The 20,432-nt window shown below is 38.8% G+C and overlaps 1 protein-coding gene across 1 annotated transcript in view; it reads left to right on the top strand.

The window, feature by feature from the left end:
- The window catches only part of LOC123517159 (piwi-like protein Ago3), a 269,657-nt gene that overhangs the window by 65,483 nt on the left and 183,742 nt on the right, over positions 1-20,432 (top strand). The window contains exons 3-4 of the mRNA XM_045277139.1: positions 9,596-9,745; positions 18,286-18,542. Of these exons, the coding sequence (XP_045133074.1) occupies positions 9,608-9,745; positions 18,286-18,542 (395 nt within the window). The 5' untranslated portion in view covers positions 9,596-9,607. The remainder of the gene's footprint in view (positions 1-9,595; positions 9,746-18,285; positions 18,543-20,432) is intronic.

The following is a 20,432-nucleotide window of genomic DNA, read 5'->3' on the forward strand; positions in this document are numbered from 1 at the left end:
TACCTTCCGAAAGCATCCATTCATAGCCTCTGCCATTTCCTGGGATCTTCACTGCATACTCCATTTACTTCTAAACTTTCAATACTTTCTATTTTTGATGTTGTTGTTCACATGTCTGTAAAAAGCCTTGGTTGGTCTTTACATTTATCAATTATATCCTTTTCTTGTTTCTTTCTTTCTTCTCTTCTAATCAACACATATTCATTTCTTGCTCTTTGTAACTTTCCCACTGCTTAATCCGTCTTTTCCTTCTCCACCTCTTCCATGCATCCTCTTTTCTTGTTCTAGCCTTTTCACATCTATCGTTAAACCAGTCCTGCTTTCCAACTTCTATGTTGTCTTATTGGTACAAATTTTTCTCACCTTCTTTGTATATTTTTATAAATTCCTTCCACTTTTCATTTGCTCCCTTAGCACTCTTGAATTTCATCCAATTTGTCTCTTGAAAGAATTTCTTTAGGTTTCCAAAATCTGTCTTGGCATAATTCCATCTTCCCACTTTATATTCTTCATTTCTTCTAGATTTCTCTTCATCTATCACCTTGAACTCCAAAACTGCATGATCACTCTTTGCTAAAGGGCACTCCACCCTCATCTCCTCAATGACCATTGGCTCTGTGTGTGTGTGTGTGTGTGTGTGTGTGTGTGTGTGTGTGTGTGTGTGTGTATTTACCTAATTGTATTTACCTAATTGTAACATACGGGAAAAGAGCTATGCTCGTGTTGTCCCGTCTCCATATCTATTAATGTCCAGCTTTTTTAAAATCATGAATATTCCTTGCGTTGACCACTTCCACGTCTAAACTATTCCATGCTTCCACCCTTCTATGAGGGAAGCTATATTTTTCACATCTCTCCTATAAGTGGCCATTTTAGTTTTTTCCCATGCCCTCTCGACATTCTTTCATTCCACATACACAGATCTTCCCTATCCATTTTTCCATGCCAATCATCACTCTGTATATTGCTATCAGGTCTCCCTTTCTCTTCTGTTTTCCAGGGTCGGAAGTTGCATTCTTTTCAGTCTGTCTTCATAAGTCAAATCTCTTAAGTCAGGCACCATTTTGTTGCAGCCCTCTGTACTTTCTCTAGTTTCCTTATGTGTTTCTTTAAGTTCGAGCCCACTGTATTGTTGCATATTCAAGCCTCGGTCTTATCATTGCAGTAATTATTTTCTTCATCATTTCTTCATCTAAATATACGAACGCCACTCTTATGTTCCTCAATAAGTTCAATACTTCTCCAATTATTTTGTTTATATGTCTCTCTGGCGATAGGTCATTGGTAATTGTCACCCCAAGGTCTTTTTCTTCATGACTGGTTTTATGTCTTCATTTCCTATCTTGTACATACTCCTGATTCTTCTTTCACTCTTGCCAAACTCTATTTTCTTGCATTTTGTCGTGTTGAACTCCATTTGCCATGTACAGCTCCATTTCCATATTCTGTCCAAGTCTTCCTGGAGTAGTTCGCAATCTTTGTCACATCTCACTTTTCTTAACAATTTTGCATCGTCTGCAAATAGGCTCACATAACTGGACACCCCATCCACCATGTCATTTATGTAGACCGCGAACATTACTGGTGCCAACACTGATCCCTGTGGAACTCCACTCTCCACCAAGCCCCATTCTGATGGTCTGTCCTTAATTATTGTTCTCATTTCTCTTCCTACCAAAAGTCTTCCATCCATTTTAGTAAACTGCCATGCACTCCTCCTACCATTTCAAGTTTCCAGATCAGTCTCCGGTGTGGTACCTTATCAAAGGCCTTTTTTAAATCCAGATATATTCCATCAGCCCAACCATCTCTTTCCTGTATTACATCTATCACCCTCGAATAGTAACATATCAGGTTTGTCGTGCATGAACGCCCTTTTCTAAAACCAAATTGACACTCACAAAGTATGTCATTTTTCTCCAAGAAGTCTGTCCATCTATTCTTCACCACCCTCTCACACATCTTAGCTACCACACTTGTAAGTGACACTGGTCTATAGTTCAATGGGTCTCTTTGTTACCTGATTTATAAATTGGGACAATGTTAGCTCTTTTCCAGTCTTGGGGCACTACACCTTCCCTTAATGAGGCATCAATTACTTCACAAACTTTTTCTGCCAGTTGCTCCTGCATTCTCTTAAAATCCATCCTGATACCCCATCAGGTCCCACAGCTTTTCTCACTTCTAAACTCCCATCATATTCTTGATCTCCTCCACAGTTACTTGAAACTCCTTCATAATCCCTTTCTGTTCCATTACCAGTGGTTTGTCAAAAGCAGTCTCCTTTGTGAATACCTTCCAAAGCATCCATTCATAGCCTCTGCCATTTCCTGGGATCTTCACTGCATACTCCATTTACTTCTAAACTTTCAATACTTTCTATTTTTGATGTTGTTGTTCACATGTCTGTAAAAAGCCTTGGTTGGTCTTTACATTTATCAATTATATCCTTTTCTTGTTTCTTTCTTTCTTCTCTTCTAATCAACACATATTCATTTCTTGCTCTTTGTAACTTTCCCACTGCTTAATCCGTCTTTTCCTTCTCCACCTCTTCCATGCATCCTCTTTTCTTGTTCTAGCCTTTTCACATCTATCGTTAAACCAGTCCTGCTTTCCAACTTCTCTATGTTGTCTTATTGGTACAAATTTTTCTCACCTTCTTTGTATATTTTTATAAATTCCTTCCACTTTTCATTTGCTCCCTTAGCACTCTTGAATTTCATCCAATTTGTCTCTTGAAAGAATTTCCTTAGGTTTCCAAAATCTGTCTTGGCATAATTCCATCTTCCCACTTTATATTCTTCATTTCTTCTAGATTTCTCTTCATCTATCACCTTGAACTCCAAAACTACATGATCACTCTTTGGTAAAGGGCACTCCACCCTCATCTCCTCAATGACCATTGGCTCTGTGTGTGTGTGTGTGTGTGTGTGTGTGTGTGTGTGTGTGTGTGTGTGTGTGTGTGTGTGTGTGTATTTACCTAATTGTATTTACCTAATTGTAACATACGGGAAAAGAGCTATGCTCGTGTTGTCCCGTCTCCATATCTATTAATGTCCAGCTTTTTCTTAAAATCATGAATATTCCTTGCGTTGACCACTTCCACGTCTAAACTATTCCATGCTTCCACCCTTCTATGAGGGAAGCTATATTTTTTCACATCTCTCCTATAAGTGGCCATTTTAGTTTTTCCCATGCCCTCTCGACATTCTTTCATTCCACATACACAGATCTTCCCTATCCATTTTTCCATGCCAATCATCACTCTGTATATTGCTATCAGGTCTCCCCTTTCTCTTCTGTTTTCCAGGGTTGGAAGTTGCATTCTTTTCAGTCTGTCTTCATAAGTCAAATCTCTTAAGTCAGGCACCATTTTGTTGCAGCCCTCTGTACTTTCTCTAGTTTCCTTATGTGTTTCTTTAAGTTCGAGCCCACTGTATTGTTGCATATTCAAGCCTCGGTCTTATCATTGCAGTAATTATTTTCTTCATCATTTCTTCATCTAAATATACGAACGCCACTCTTATGTTCCTCAATAAGTTCAATACTTCTCCAATTATTTTGTTTATATGTCTCTCTGGCGATAGGTCATTGGTAATTGTCACCCCAAGGTCTTTTTCTTCATGACTGGTTTTATGTCTTCATTTCCTATCTTGTACATACTCCTGATTCTTCTTTCACTCTTGCCAAACTCTATTTTCTTGCATTTTGTCGTGTTGAACTCCATTTGCCATGTACAGCTCCATTTCCATATTCTGTCCAAGTCTTCCTGGAGTAGTTCGCAATCTTTGTCACATCTCACTTTTCTTAACAATTTTGCATCGTCTGCAAATAGGCTCACATAACTGGACACCCCATCCACCATGTCATTTATGTAGACCGCGAACATTACTGGTGCCAACACTGATCCCTGTGGAACTCCACTCTCCACCAATCCCCATTCTGATGGTCTGTCCTTAATTATTGTTCTCATTTCTCTTCCTACCAAAAGTCTTCCATCCATTTTAGTAAACTGCCATGCACTCCTCCTACCATTTCAAGTTTCCAGATCAGTCTCTGGTGTGGTACCTTATCAAAGGCCTTTTTAAATCCAGATATATTCCATCAGCCCAACCATCTCTTTCCTGTATTACATCTATCACCCTCGAATAGTAACATATCAGGTTTGTCGTGCATGAACGCCCTTTTCTAAAACCAAATTGACACTCACAAAGTATGTCATTTTTCTCCAAGAAGTCTGTCCATCTATTCTTCACCACCCTCTCACACATCTTAGCTACCACACTTGTAAGTGACACTGGTCTATAGTTCAATGGGTCTCTCTTGTTACCTGATTTATAGATTGGGACAATGTTAGCTCTTTTCCAGTCTTGGGGCACTACACCTTCCCTTAATGAGGCATCAATTACTTCACAAACTTTTTCTGCCAGTTGCTCCTGCATTCTCTTAAAATCCATCCTGATACCCCATCAGGTCCCACAGCTTTTCTCACTTCTAAACTCCCCATCATGTTCTTGATCTCCTCCACAGTTACTTGAAACTCCTTCATAATCCCTTTCTGTTCCATTACCAGTGGTTTGTCAAAAGCAGTCTCCTTTGTGAATACCTTCCGAAAGCATCCATTCATAGCCTCTGCCATTTCCTGGGATCTTCACTGCATACTCCATTTACTTCTAAACTTTCAATACTTTCTCTATTTTTGATGTTGTTGTTCACATGTCTGTAAAAAGCCTTGGTTGGTCTTTACATTTATCAATTATATCCTTTTCTTGTTTCTTTCTTTCTTCTCTTCTAATCAACACATATTCATTTCTTGCTCTTTTGTAACTTTCCCACTGCTTAATCCGTCTTTTCCTTCTCCACCTCTTCCATGCATCCTCTTTTCTTGTTCTAGCCTTTTCACATCTATCGTTAAACCAGTCCTGCTTTCCAACTTCTCTATGTTGTCTTATTGGTACAAATTTTTCTCACCTTCTTTGTATATTTTATAAATTCCTTCCACTTTTCATTTGCTCCTTAGCACTCTTGAATTTCATCCAATTTGTCTCTTGAAAGAATTTCTTTAGGTTTCCAAAATCTGTCTTGGCATAATTCCATCTTCCCACTTTATATTCTTCATTTCTTCTAGATTTCTCTTCATCTATCACCTTGAACTCCAAAACTGCATGATCACTCTTTGCTAAAGGGCACTCCACCCTCATCTCCTCAATGACCATTGGCTCTGTACTAAAGACCAAGTCCAGTCTTGACGATGCTCCCTCTCCTCCAAACCTAGTATCTTCTTTGACCCACTGAGTTAACACATTTTCCATTGCCAGTGTCAATAGTGTATTTCCCCATGTTGTCTCTGATCCTTCCATTGACCAGTCCTCCCAACACACCTCTTTACAATTAAAATCTCCCATCATTATAGTTCGTTCACAGCCACCCAACATTTCTTCCAGACATGTTCCTGTATCACTTATCATTTCTTCATATTCCTGTACTGACCATGCATTTGTCTTAGGTGGTACGTACACCACTATGTAGTGCCTCTTTTTCCTTCATTAGTTTCTGCTCTGATCTTTAGCACTTCTGCCTTTCCCATACCTTCTTTCACTTGATCCACCTTTATATCTTTTTAACCAGCAACATCACTCCTCCTCCCATCTTACCTACTCTATTTCTTTTCCAAACATTATATTTCCTTCTCCAACCATCATCAGGTCTTCTCCTCTCTCAGTTTTGTTTCAGTAAGACCCACAATATCTGGGTTCTTGTCCCTCAAGTAATCGTTGAGTTCTAAAATCCCGATATCACTCCATTTATGTTGGAATACATTACATTTCGCTCATATGTAAGTTTCTTTAGTCCTTTCTTGCTGTACTTTTCTGGGTTATGAACCACTTCCTCAGTCTCATATCCAAGATTCTCCAGAAAAACTCTTTCTTCTCCTCTTCTGTCCTCTCTTCATTTTTTCAAAGCCTCCTTTCTCAACTCATTTAACATTTCTCTTTCCTTTTCACCGAGATCTCTTCTCAACCAAATCTTCCTTGTTGTTTCCTGCTGGGCTAGCCTCCATGACTTCTCCACCAATTCATCTACATCCTTTTGTGACTTAAGTTTGATTCTTATTGGCCTCATACCTTCTCTTGTGAACTTTCCAATTCTATGGAAGTCCTCTATTTCTTGTACTAGGTCTTTTCCTCCTCCTGCACCACATTAATGATATTATTTATCACCTTTTTATGTTTTCTCTCTCTCCATTTTACTCGGTGTCTTATCCTCCTCCACACCAAATATCACCACACATCTCTTTTTGTCTACAGTTTCCCTCACCAATGTCTCATTTGACTTAATAACCTTCACCACTTTCTCAGCTATCTTCTCTTCTATGATCTGTTGATCTATAATTTCAGCAAGGCCCAAAGTTTTCTCCCAGACTCTTTGATTTCCTTTTCCAGACTTGCAACTTTGTAATTTACCTCCTTTCTTTCCACTTCCTGACTTTTTTCCATTCAGCCTGCTTCTCCATCACTTTTCCTAGAGATTCTCCACATTTTCGCAATTCACTTTAATTAGCTTAACTTCCTCTTTCAGTGCTTCATTTTCCTTCTTCATATCGGCACAGTCTCTCATTACATTGTCATAACTCGTTTCCAGGCCCTCATACTTTTCAAACAGTTTTCAATTTTACCTTCTAACTCCAGAATTTTCTTCACATAAGCGCTCTTCTCCATTATTCCTTGAAACCCTGTGAAGTCTGATTCATCTTTCGAGTTCACGGCCGCCATGTTGCGCAGATGTAAACAAACCAGCTGATGGCTCAAACGCAGGCTACAGTTTATATTTACCTTCACTGGACATTATTTTGCTAATCAACAGTTAACATGACTATATGGAGACGGGACAAACATTACCAGCTCCTTTCCCACCTTGGTTACTCTTAGGTAACTGTAGAATTATAGATGATTGCTCTGGAGCTCAGCGACCACCTCCGCCATCGACGATGTCCCGTGTGTGTGTGTGTGTGTGTGTGTGTGTGTGTGTGTGTGTGTGTGTGTGTATTTACCTAATTGTATTTACCTAATTGTAACATACGGAAAAGAGCTATGCTCGTGTTGTCCCGTCTCCATATCTATTAATGTCCAGCTTTTTCTTAAAATCATGAATATTCCTTGCGTTGACCACTTCCACGTCTAAACTATTCCATGCTTCCACCCTTCTATGAGGAAGCTATATTTTTCACATCTCTCCTATAAGTGGCCATTTTAGTTTTTCCCATGCCCTCTCGACATTCTTTCATTCCACATACACAGATCTTCCCTATCCATTTTTCCATGCCAATCATCACTCTGTATATTGCTATCAGGTCTCCCCTTTCTCTTCTGTTTTCCAGGGTCGGAAGTTGCATTCTTTTCAGTCTGTCTTCATAAGTCAAATCTCTTAAGTCAGGCACCATTTTGTTGCAGCCCTCTGTACTTTCTCTAGTTTCCTTATGTGTTTCTTTAAGTTCGAGCCCACTGTATTGTTGCATATTCAAGCCTCGGTCTTATCATTGCAGTAATTATTTTCTTCATCATTTCTTCATCTAAATATACGAACGCCACTCTTATGTTCCTCAATAAGTTCAATACTTCTCCAATTATTTTGTTTATATGTCTCTCTGGCGATAGGTCATTGGTAATTGTCACCCCAAGGTCTTTTCTTCATGACTGGTTTTATGTCTTCATTTCCTATCTTGTACATACTCCTGATTCTTCTTTCACTCTTGCCAAACTCTATTTTCTTGCATTTTGTCGTGTTGAACTCCATTTGCCATGTACAGCTCCATTTCCATATTCTGTCCAAGTCTTCCTGGAGTAGTTCGCAATCTTTGTCACATCTCACTTTTCTTAACAATTTTGCATCGTCTGCAAATAGGCTCACATAACTGGACACCCCATCCACCATGTCATTTATGTAGACCGAAACATTACTGGTGCCAACACTGATCCCTGTGGAACTCCACTCTCCACCAAGCCCCATTCTGATGGTCTGTCCTTAATTATTGTTCTCATTTCTCTTCCTACCAAAAGTCTTCCATCCATTTTAGTAAACTGCCATGCACTCCTCCTACCATTTCAAGTTTCCAGATCAGTCTCCGGTGTGGTACCTTATCAAAGGCCTTTTTTAAATCCAGATATATTCCATCAGCCCAACCATCTCTTTCCTGTATTACATCTATCACCCTCGAATAGTAACATATCAGGTTTGTCGTGCATGAACGCCCTTTTCTAAAACCAAATTGACACTCACAAAGTATGTCATTTTCTCCAAGAAGTCTGTCCATCTATTCTTCACCACCCTCTCACACATCTTAGCTACCACACTTGTAAGTGACACTGGTCTATAGTTCAATGGGTCTCTCTTGTTACCTGATTTATAAATTGGGACAATGTTAGCTCTTTTCCAGTCTTGGGGCACTACACCTTCCCTTAATGAGGCATCAATTACTTCACAAACTTTTTCTGCCAGTTGCTCCCTGCATTCTCTTAAAATCCATCCTGATACCCCATCAGGTCCCACAGCTTTTCTCACTTCTAAACTCCCCATCATATTCTTGATCTCCTCCACAGTTACTCGTACTTGAAACTCCTTCATAATCCCTTTCTGTTCCATTACCAGTGGTTTGTCAAAAGCAGTCTCCTTTGTGAATACCTTCCGAAAGCATCCATTCATGTGTGTGTGTGTGTGTGTGTTTCACTGTTTGATCTGCTGCAGTCTCTGACAAAACAGCCAGACGTTACCCTACGGAACGATCTCAGAGCTCATCCGATCTTCGGATAGGCCTGAGACCAGGCACACACCACACACCGGGACAACAAGGTCACAACTTCTCGATTTACATCCCTTACCTACTCACTGCTAGGTGAACAGGGGCTACACGTGAAAGGAGACACACCCAAATATCTCCACCCAGCCGGAGAATCGAACCCCAGTCCTCTGGCTTGTGAAGCCAGCGCTCTAACCACTGAGCTACCACGTGTGTGTGTGTGTGTGTAGTTAGATGCATGCAGTGTTGTGTGAAGGAAGAGAGTTGTCTTTAGAGGACAGGCTATTACTGCCCCCTTGTATTGTGAGACACAAAAGGAAACATTCAGTGAAGTCACAGCTGGTTTAATGATAAGTTCACAGCACCCCCTGAACCAGTGCTATTAGACCTCACTGGGAGTAATTATCGTTTTGGCAGATGTATGTTAAATATAATACTGATACAGAGATAAAGCAGAAATGCTGGCCACACTCCCACTCCCAAGGCTGAGAGGACCAGGACTGAGCTTCCAGCCCACATGGCCAGGTTAGATCAGGTCACAGCAGTGTCAGGTTGTGGCAGTATGGGAAGACAAGGGGTGTAGGGTGGCCTCTATGCAGAGCAGTGTCTAATCAGCAACAAGATTAATCAGAGGACAAACTAAACTAAATGGTGCAAATATGAGAAGACTTTCCCTCCCTTCAGGCAATTAAGTGGGAAGTATACAGAAAAAAATCAGAAATGCTTGTGTTAAGGAAAGAGAGGGTTAAATTTTCTCACTTGCTATGATACTGTTTAATCTTGCATAATATTAATTTTCAGCACTTGTGAAAGATGGAGGAAGATTCCACAAAGAAACGCACTCTGGGTGGCAGAGGAGCACTGATAATGAAAGCTCTGGAAAACAAGGCTAGGCAACCTCAGCAAGCCACTTCCAGTGAACCTCCACAAGCAGTTGTTCCTCCATTACAGGTGAGTAATTTAATTGTATTAGGTAAAAGGGTTGGGAATATAAAATCTATAAAAGTGTTAGACACTTCAGTAAGTTTAATTTATGGTGACTTGCTCATCTGTCATGTTCTTGTGTGTACCCGGAGTGGAAACTGTCCAAGCACTGCCTTGATGGTGATATGTTAGGCCCCTATTAGTACTACCTATTTCACACAGGTACTCCATTTATCCTCCTTGCCATCTTCCATGGCCTCTATTTTCACTTGTATTCTTCTTTTTCTTCTTCTTATAATAATAATAATAATAATAATAATAGTAATTATTATTATTATTATTATTATTATTATTATTATTATTATTATTATTGGTATTATTGTAAGAACATTGTAACAATTTGTGTGAAAGTGGGGGAAGGGATACATGGGCTGTTGAGTGCTTTACTGCCTGACTAGTTTCATATACAGCTTCTTCAGAGGAATCAATGGCTTGCAGGCCAAACTGCATAGTATGTAAAGGAACCTGGAGAGTCACAGATGGTTTGAGTAGCACTGATTGGGTCATGCATCCCACCTCCTGCTTCCTGCCTGACCTCCTGCCTGAATTCCTCTCTGCTGCTACCTCTGTGACAACCTCTGCTCACACAATGTTGTCAGTTCTCTTGTTTATGTTCTCTTTCTTTTTTTTTTTTTTTTTTTTTTTTCATATTATACCTGAACAAAGAGAACATAAACAAGAGAGCCTGATGACATTGTATGGGCAGAGTCCTCCACAAAGGTAGCAGCAGTGAGCAATTCAGGCAGGAGATGGGATGCATGACCCAGGGACCAATTGGCACTCTCTTTCAGGTTCCTTTATATATTGTGCAGGTTGGCTTGTGAACTATTAATTCCTCTGAAGAAGCTGTAAGCAAAATTGGTCAGGAAGTAAAGTATTCAACAGCCCATGTATCTCTTTCCCTATTTCTTACTACTGCTACCACCACCACCACCACCACCACCACCACTTAAGGCACGCTCACACGAGAAACTATTTAAGGAATAAGTTGCTGGAACTCGGAGAAAAGGTCAAATCTGGCAACTAATTGTGATGTTTGGGGTTGACGAGTTTGCGCGTGTGTAGTTGCGGGTTCTTGATAGAAGCCAGAATAGTACTGCCAATATTTTTCAATGTTTACTATTCATACAGGGTGGGGCAAATCAAATGCCCGAGTTTTGATAGGCTATTAGGAAAAGTAAAACAATACTTATAGAATTATTTGTTGCTTTATTCGAATGAGTGTACAATGCCGTTTATGTGATCACTTTTTGAAGATGGCATCAGGAAGATGGTGGCCATTTGTAGCGATGCACTGTTGAAGGCGATGTCTGAAGTTTTCGGCTGCTTTTCGGCACATCTCAAGGGGTATTGCAGCGATTTCCTCCCGAATTCGCATCTTCAATTCTTCCAAATTGTGTGGCAGACTTCTGAACACTTTCTCCTTGAGATATCCCCACAGGAAAAAGTTGCAAATGCTCAAATCAGGTGAGTGTGGGGGCCATTCGACATCACCCCTCCGAGAGACGAGGCGTGCCGGGAACATGTCGCAATTTAACTTGAGCAGTTAAGTGAGGAAACAAATCTGGGAGACATCTGGTTCCAACAAGATGGAGCAACAGCCCACACTGCTCAAGTTGCAATGGTCAAACTGCGACAGATGTTCCCGGCATGCCTCGTCTCTCGGTGAGGTGATGTCGAGTGACCTGATTTGAGAATTTGCAACTTTTTCCTGTGGGGATATCTCAAGGAGAAAGTGTTCAGAAGTCGGCCACACAATTTGGAAGAATTGAAGATGAGAATTCGGGAGGAAATCGCTGCAATACCCCTTGAGATGTGCCAAAAAGCAGCCAAAACTTCAGACATCGCCTTCAACAGTGCATCGCTACAGATGGCCACCATCTTCCTGGTGCCATCTTCAAAAAGTGATCACACAAACGGCATTGTATACTGATTGGAATAAAACAACAAATAATTCTGTAAGTATTGTTTTACTTTTCCTGATAGCCTATCAAAACTTGGGCATTTGATTTGGCCCCCCCTGTATAAGCTCTGCTTTAAAGATTGGGAATAGAAAAAAACATTTATAAGGTGGCAAGAATCAATTACAGGACAGTCCAAATAGTTTCTACTCCGTAAAAACGAAATACACCACAAGCCGATCACTACCGCTCTGGCACAAACCCGTGCAGTCCAAGGGTCTCAATATTCATTCAAATTGTGAAGATATGGGTTCCAAACTTCCATGGAGCCGTGCTTCTGAAGGTTCTTTGATGGAACTAGTGAGGGACAGAAGATATCTCTAGGACCCCAGAGATCAGCTGTACTCCAAAACCAAGGTGAAACAAGGTGCCTTCAATGCTGTGGTGGAGGAGTTACTTGCAGAGTACCCTGAGCTATCTGGGCTAATAAGAGGTTAGTAATTTCATTTATTTACTTTTCCCTAGCGTTATAAGATATGTCATACACATTTACAATATAAAGTAAACATGTATAATTCTTCTTGAAAAAAGTAGATGAGTTAAATATACACATTCTCACGGTCTAGATGGGTCAAGTTTCACAAGATTCTGGAATTATTGCAGTTTCAACCAATACACCACACATCTATACACATTCTCACGGTCTAGATCACACTTCTATGAGCATTTCTAACCCGTAATTTTACCCTATCGGAAATTGATAATAAGGTTAGGTTAGGTTAGCTTTCCCAGGAGGGCCCCAAACATGTTAGGCATAGGGAAAAAGAAATATAAGATAGGATATATTGATTGATACTGCAAATTTACCAAAATAATTTTTTTCTATAGGTTTTGAAAGGATTCTCAAATTATTCTGCAAATGTTATTTGTAGCAAATCACTCATGTTGCTAGGCTAAGCTAGGCTAACAATTTATATATATATATATATATATATATATATATATATATATATATATATATATATATATATATATTAGGGGAAAACTAGCCAAGGGGAACATAAAATTAAAAATGATCCACTTATTTGCCAGTCCCCTTGCAGGTCCTAAAGACTTACCCCATTTTACTCTATCAGAAATTAATATTAAGGTTAGGTTAGGTTAGGCTAGGTTTCCCAGGAGGGCCCCAAGCATGTTAGGCATATGGAAAAAGAAATATAAGATAGGGTATATTGGTTGGAACTGCAAATTTACCAAAATAATGTTTTACTATAGGATTTTTAAATGATTTTCAAATTATTCTGCAAATGTTATTTGTAGCAAATCACTTATGTTGCTAGGCTAGGCTAGACTAGCCTTTTTACATAATAGGGAAAAACTAGCCAAGGGGAACAAAACTTATTTGATTTAGAATACTGGTTAACTCTTGCATTAGTGAGGTGGACAGGGTAGTGGTGAATGACAGAATTAGTGAGGTGGACAGGGTAGTGGTGAATGACAGAATACAGGTTAACTCTTTCATTAAAGAGGTGAACAGAGTAGTGGGGAATGATTGAGAGTACTGGTTAACTCTTGCATTAGAGAGTTGTACAGAATAGGGTGAGAGGAAGAAGAAAACTTTGTGCAGCAAGGCCACAGGAAGAAGGGAGGCATGCAGTTAGCAAGATTAGAAGAGCTAAACTAAATTAAATTAGTCAAGATTTTACCGGAGGAGGGCCGTCGTGGAGAGCTGTCATTGTTTGGGTTCCTCTTGACAAGACCCGTTAAAATAGTACCTATTTGTCTTATTGTTTCCAGTTCATGTTCAAGCCAAATTCAAGAATTTGCAGACGTACTTGAAGAGAATCTATAGCAAAACTAAGAATGTTCCCAGTTGCTTGGAGGGATCTTCAGGGAAACCATGGTCGCTGTTTGATAGTGCAATCTTTTTGGTCGATTCCAGCAACAGCATATGTGTTGCCTCCTGCAGACACAGTCAGTATATTTATTCATTTAATAAGAAACTGTACATATATTGTGAGGTATTTTAAGACCTAAGACAAAACAGGCAATAAGCACAAAAACAAATAGTTCACTAATGTAATAAAAACATAAGAAAGGAGGGTATCTGCAAGAGGCTGTCAGGCCTAGACATGGCAGTCCCTGTATGAGGAAAGCTACCTACAGTAATTCCATCTATCATCCCCATCCATAAATGTATATCCTCTATGAATACGTAGCTCTTGAACCAGTCAATGATTAAGTTCCCTGACTGTCTTTTTGAGTGGTTTGTTAGTTTAGGCTGTCGCACTGTTGTATTAAAGTAATACATTACATGACTTTCCATTTTCTTCAACAGATATTTACATTGGAAGATGACGGCTGCATTATTGAAGATGAAGGGTATATGTACTCAAGAAAACTTGCCTCTTGCCAACTAACCATTGGGGATTAAACTGTCTACCGAGCCAGGCCATCTTGGATCTCTGCTGTCCAGTAGCACTGCTCCAGTTTACAGTTCATCAAATAGTAGCTCAGACATATCTGTGCCCAACAGTCTTACATCCTCATGTTCCTGCAGTCCTTCAGCCATAGAAACACCATCAAAAAGGAAAGGCACACCAGCACATCCACGTAGAGTGAAAGCAAAGGAGGACTCTGCCGATTATGTACTCAAGAATATTGATGGTTATTTAGAAAAGAAAAGAGTTGTCAATAAATTTGATATTGCTATATCAAATATGGTTGAAGGTGCAGTTGAGTTTTTCCCTGTTGAGGCTAAATTTGACCTCATGCAGAAGATTTTTGAGGATATAAGAGAAATTAAAAAAAAATATAGCTGCAGGGAAATATAAAACTCAATCTGGTAAGTCTGAATAATAAGATTTTTTGGCCAGTAATATATTGTGTTTCCTCTTATCCTTTTTTTCTGTTTTGATAAATCATAATGTAATCAAAATTAAAGAACATATAAACATTTTTTTTTCATCCTTGTTAAGCTATTACATATACACAAAAATTCTTATAGAAAATCAAGTAAGCTCTCTGTCTTTGTGAAGAGATTGCATAAAAAATTCCAAAACAAAATTACAAACAAAAATTCCAATAGGAAATCTTATAAATTCTTTTCATTTGTTTCAAGAGATTATATGCAAACAAACCCCCGCCCCTGTTTTTTTATTATTATTATTAAGATATTACATAAAAAAAAAAAAATTCCAATGGAATATAAAGTTAAGAATACCCGTTATACTGTAGATGGTAAATTGGGGACACACCCTCAATTTAGTGCATAGTTGCCATATGTGCTTGCCAACCTACTTTACCTTCATCATTAAAATATTCACTCAACATGTCTCTGACATTCTTTGCCTGGTTTGTATGGCCCCTACCTACTGCCTGTAATTTATTTAATGCACCATTTTGATATTGGTTAGTTAGATATTAGGTTAGTTGAGTCAAGTGTGTGAGCGTTGCTTGGTCTTCTGCCCTCAGTTCTCTAAGCAAGCGGAAAGCTACACTTTCTTTTGCCCTCCTCTGAAACCACGGACGACTCCAAAGATGCTTCCGTTTGGTTCTTTGCTTGATTTTGACTAAGCAAGCTGCTGCCACACAAAGAGCCAGATCCTCGTCCATCTTCAGTGTTGTTGATGGGACTGAGGAGGACCGGCTGTGTGGTTTGTTTACGTCAGATACGGTTCGGCTTTGGTGCCGATCAAAACGCAATGCTTCTAATTTGGAGGTAAAATTCAGCTGGACTCGTGTGACCAAAAACTAGCATTAAGTTGCAAAACAAAAAGTTGCTGCATTAAATTGCGGCAACTAGTCGCTTGTGTGACCCAGCCTTTAGTCTTTTCTTTCTTTATTCTTTTTATTTTTGTACTGCTTTTCATTGTTTCAAGAGGGTTCTACTAGTTCATTGTGTTTCTTTTTCTCATTCCACTATTTCACAATACATTTGCAGATGTTGTAGGTGTTACATAACAGCATCTAATTAAGGAGGAACACAAAGCAATATATATGACAGAGGATGCTTACTGTCCATAAAAAACAGATGCTAAAATGGCTAAAGGTGCTTTATCACTTTAATCCCACAAACCAGTCTTCCAAAAGCTTGGATATTATTCTATATTAGTGGGGAGGAATTATTATGTTCTTATTTCTGAGGGCTCACCATATGTATAAATACATGTACAATAGAACTTTTATTCAGGAATGCCCCTGATCACAAAGAACTTAGTTCATGAATTAGTTGTACTTACAAATTGTAGCTTGATTTATGAATGATGCTTTGAGGTATAAATGCACATTACCTACAATCCATGGAACCTCATGCTCAGTTATGTGTTGGGAATCTTGGTATAAACTATATGTAAAAATGCAGTACATATTCAAAACATTTTTTCCACCACATTTGTGTTGATTTAGCTACCATTATGCCACCTAAGAAGGAAAAGAAGTGTTTGGTTATAATAGCAGCTAGAAGCATAAGTGTATTAGTACTGTAGTAAAGAAGAAAATTACTTCTAAACATTATTTTTCTCCATTAACTTCTGCAACATTTGCAGTCTGGTCTAATTTTCAATCTCTAGTAGAACACTATCTCTTCTCTGCTAAACCTCATATTCCTTTCTTCACTGAAACACAGATGTCTAAGGCAACTCATAGTAGCCCTTTTTCTATTCCGTCCTACTTTGCCTATCCTCATGTTCATTCCAAAACCAGATGCTGTGTCTATCTGTGTGAAGACTTGACTTGCTCTCATGTCCACACTCTTGAATCTTCTGAGTTTTCCATCATCTGGCTACAACTTCAGAGTTACTCTCTAACTAAATTTATCTGTGCTGCCAGCCTCTCACCTAACTCTGCTGACTATAAGAAATTTTCTCTTGACTCTGGGCAATAGAAAATGGGAGGATACCTGACTCATAGGCCTCTCTCTCTCTCTCTCTCTCTCTCTCTCTCTCTCTCTCTCTCTCTCTCTCTCTCTCTCTCTCTCTCTCTCTCTCTCTCTCTCTCTCTCTCTCTCTCTCTCTCTCTCTCTCAGTATGGCAGTGTCATTATCCTTATTTGCCCAACAACATTCAAACAGAAAGGCATGACTAGAAATTCACACCAGCATGTCACGGATCCAACCAACCCAGGACCACAACTCACTATGAGTATCACCCCAGTGACCCCCACAACCAAGCAGTTGTGGTTCTTTGCCTTATTTCAAGTTTTGTAAATCATGACCAACAAGACAAGTTACAATGACATCTAGCATCCAGGAGGGGGCAAACACAGGCCTTTTTTGGGTTATTAGTTGTGTTGTATGTGTATTCATCAATGCAGTTATGTGGGAACTATGGATTTGTAGAAAAAGAAAAAAAGCCACTGGTCAAAAAAAATTGGTTAGTACCTTACCAGTCCATTAATGAGTGAAATCTGTTACTGCAAGATGTGTATCGTGAGGCACCACTGCATGTAGAAAAACCATACAGTATTTCATACACTGAAACATTAATTGTTTTTACTTTAATTTCAGGAGAAAAAAACTTATTGGTTTGAGGATTTTTTGGTTCACAAACTGCATCAGTTTGTGAACTAAGGTTCCACTACATATAAGCACTAAAAAATTTTGGTAGACAGTGTAGCACATTGGGGAGATGGTTTCGTTGTGGAATAGGTGGTGAGCGTGAGATCAGGTAGATATCCATGTGTAGGTTGGAATCCCACCACGTACCACCTTGATACTTTGCCATCTGTCAAGTGGTTTTAAGTTACCTACTGGTCACCATGATACCCAGGTTCTAGGTTGTTACACCAAAGATGCACTTGGGTGGTGATATGGACCCTAATAGGGGTACCACTATAAATAAAATTGCCTGTGCCACTAATGGTTGGAAGCTGAATAGCGCTTCCCATACGTACTCATCAAATATACCTACAGGTGCTATAGGCCATTACATAAGAAAAAGAAAGAAAAGAAAAAAGTCTTTTGAACTGTTATCCTCATGGACAGCATGTATATATTTAACAGCATATAAGATGCACTTTTTTTTTCATAAAAATAACAAAAAAAGCACCCTGTGTCTTGAATGTGAATATGAGACCTTGCAGATGTTTAATTTTAATGATTCACTCATACACCCAAAGATTTGCTCCATCATATTATAGACAAGGATGCTATATTTTATTTTCCATTTATATTATTATTTGAGGAAATACTGATGTTGAAATGGGGCCATTTTCAGTAATGCACCACTACCTCTTGTTTTATTACTGCAATCATGTAGGATATTTTCACTATTGTGATGACATGCTTTTTGTTCAACAATACTGTTAACTTACTGTATGTAAACATTATGTGCTCTCTTCACACAGTTTATCCACTCCAGCCATGGCCTTTCTCTTAACCCATAAACAGACAAAGCTTGTTATTAGTTTGCAAAATTATTGAGACAGTTGCTGTTGCTAAGTGATCAATCTAATATGGCTTACATTTGCATGCTGTATTATTATTATTATTATTATTATTATTATTATTATTATTATCTATTTATTTAATTTTTTTTAATTAATTTATTTATTTAAATTTTTTTTAACTAATTAATTAATTCATTTATTTATTTTTTCCTTCCATAGAGTGGAGCAAGAGGTGTTGGTGGAGAGGCAGCTGCTTTATCCCCACCCAACCAAGGGGATGGTGCACCTAAGCCTCAAACTTTAAGCCGGGGAGCACTTCTTAGTCAGATACTTCAGAAGCGAGCCAGCTTTAGAGGGTCTCCAAATTCATCAGCTGATGAGATGAACATCAAACCTGGCATTGCACAAGGCAGCACTGCTTTGCTTACAGCAGAGATGGTTGGATCTGTCACTACCCAGCCAGGAGCTCTTCCTCTGTGAGTTATGTGTCTTATGTCTTAAGTTTTATATATATATATATATATATATATATATATATATATATATATATATATATATATATATATATATATATATATATGTATACATACATACAGTAAAACCTCGCTTGACGAACGTCTCTAAGGACGAACAATTCGGGAGACGACCAAAAAATTTGTCAATATATCGACCCAGGGGACAAAAGCGGTTAAACGGCTCGCCGGCAGGCGAGCCGTTTGTGTGATAGCTAACCCGACTATCACACAACAACAAAACAAAATATAAGCACAAAAGAAAATAGAAACAGGAACATATGAAAAATATTACATAACATACTCTCCATGCCACCACGATTTTCTCCTGTTTTTCCTGGGTATGGTGATGTTACTGGTGCGCTCTACTGTAGCTTCCTCGGCGTTCCCCTCGCTGCTCTGGTGGCTCTCAGCATTGCTGTCATCATCATCCTGGCCATGTCCAGGTACTGCAGATTGTGGCACGTCCATCGCAGCTGTTTCCTTGTTCGCCTGGCAAGGAACACCGCCTTACTGCCCGCTCCTCTCACACTGAGCATCACCTCCGAGGATCAAAGGAACTTCCTGGCCACGTGCCTTTAACTTCCCTTCTTGGAAGTCCAAACTTGCTCCCACATGTGTGAGGAAGTCAGTCCCCAGCAGGCAAGGGTCTTCCAAGGCAGAGACGAAGACTGGCAATCTTTCCATGTTTCCCACGCCGATGTTCACTATAACTGGGCGCCACATAGCGGCACTGACTTGTGACGCTACGCAGCTGTTGTGTAGCTCTGGCACGCTGTGCACATCCAAAGTCCTCTCTCATGACTGGCTTCTCGGATCTTGTCTGTCTTCCTCCCCATCCTCCTCTCCTCCATTCCATCATGCCATCAACGTCCAGTCTCTCAAGTAAATAATCTTTTCTTTTTTATTAATTTTATTATAATTTTGATAGCATTTAGGTAAGTAAAACAATTTAGGCTTTCTATAATTATTTCGTTCATGTCATGCATACATTAAATGTCTATTTTGAATGGGTTTTATGGACAAAAGTATGATTTATTTTTTTGGTCTGGAACGGATTAATGGTATTTCAATACATTCTTATGGGAAAAATTGATTCAGGGGACGAACAAATCGGGTGATGAACAGGATTTAGGAACTAATTATGGTCATGAGCTGAGGTTTTACTGTATATATATATATATATATATATATATATATATATATATATATATATATATATATATATATATATATATATATATATATATATATATATATATATATTATATATATATATATATATATATATATATATATATATATATATATATATATATATATATATATATATATATATATATATATATATATATATATATATATATATATATATATATATATATATATATATTTCATGCCTACTTAATTTGAGAGTTATATCACTCTATTGGTCAACAGGCTGTGCTATTATAGTCACATGCTCCCAGGCACAGCTTTGGTTGGCTGTCTAACTTTTTGTCATGACTTAAAGATGCTTGGATTCTTCTCCCATGGGGTTGCTGATTATGTAGTATTACACAGTATCTTTGGGCCATCAAGACATGATCATCATGTAGCATTTGGAACCCATTATCTCATTGAGGGAAGAATTCACACCATATGATAAGGGAGACTGGTCTGTCATATGACTGAGACTTGAATTAAATAGGAATTGTTGCTTGGATTGCTCTCACATGGAGCTAATGTGTAGTTAGGTCACCACTAACACTTGGGTACAGTTTTCCTATCAGCAAATATTAGATGCAGTTCATGTTAGAGTTTTAATGAAATAAGTGGGAAAAAATTATATATAATGGAGCGATTAACTTGCCC

This window comes from Portunus trituberculatus, chromosome 41, assembly GCF_017591435.1.
Source record: "Portunus trituberculatus isolate SZX2019 chromosome 41, ASM1759143v1, whole genome shotgun sequence".
Taxonomy (NCBI): domain Eukaryota; kingdom Metazoa; phylum Arthropoda; class Malacostraca; order Decapoda; family Portunidae; genus Portunus; species Portunus trituberculatus.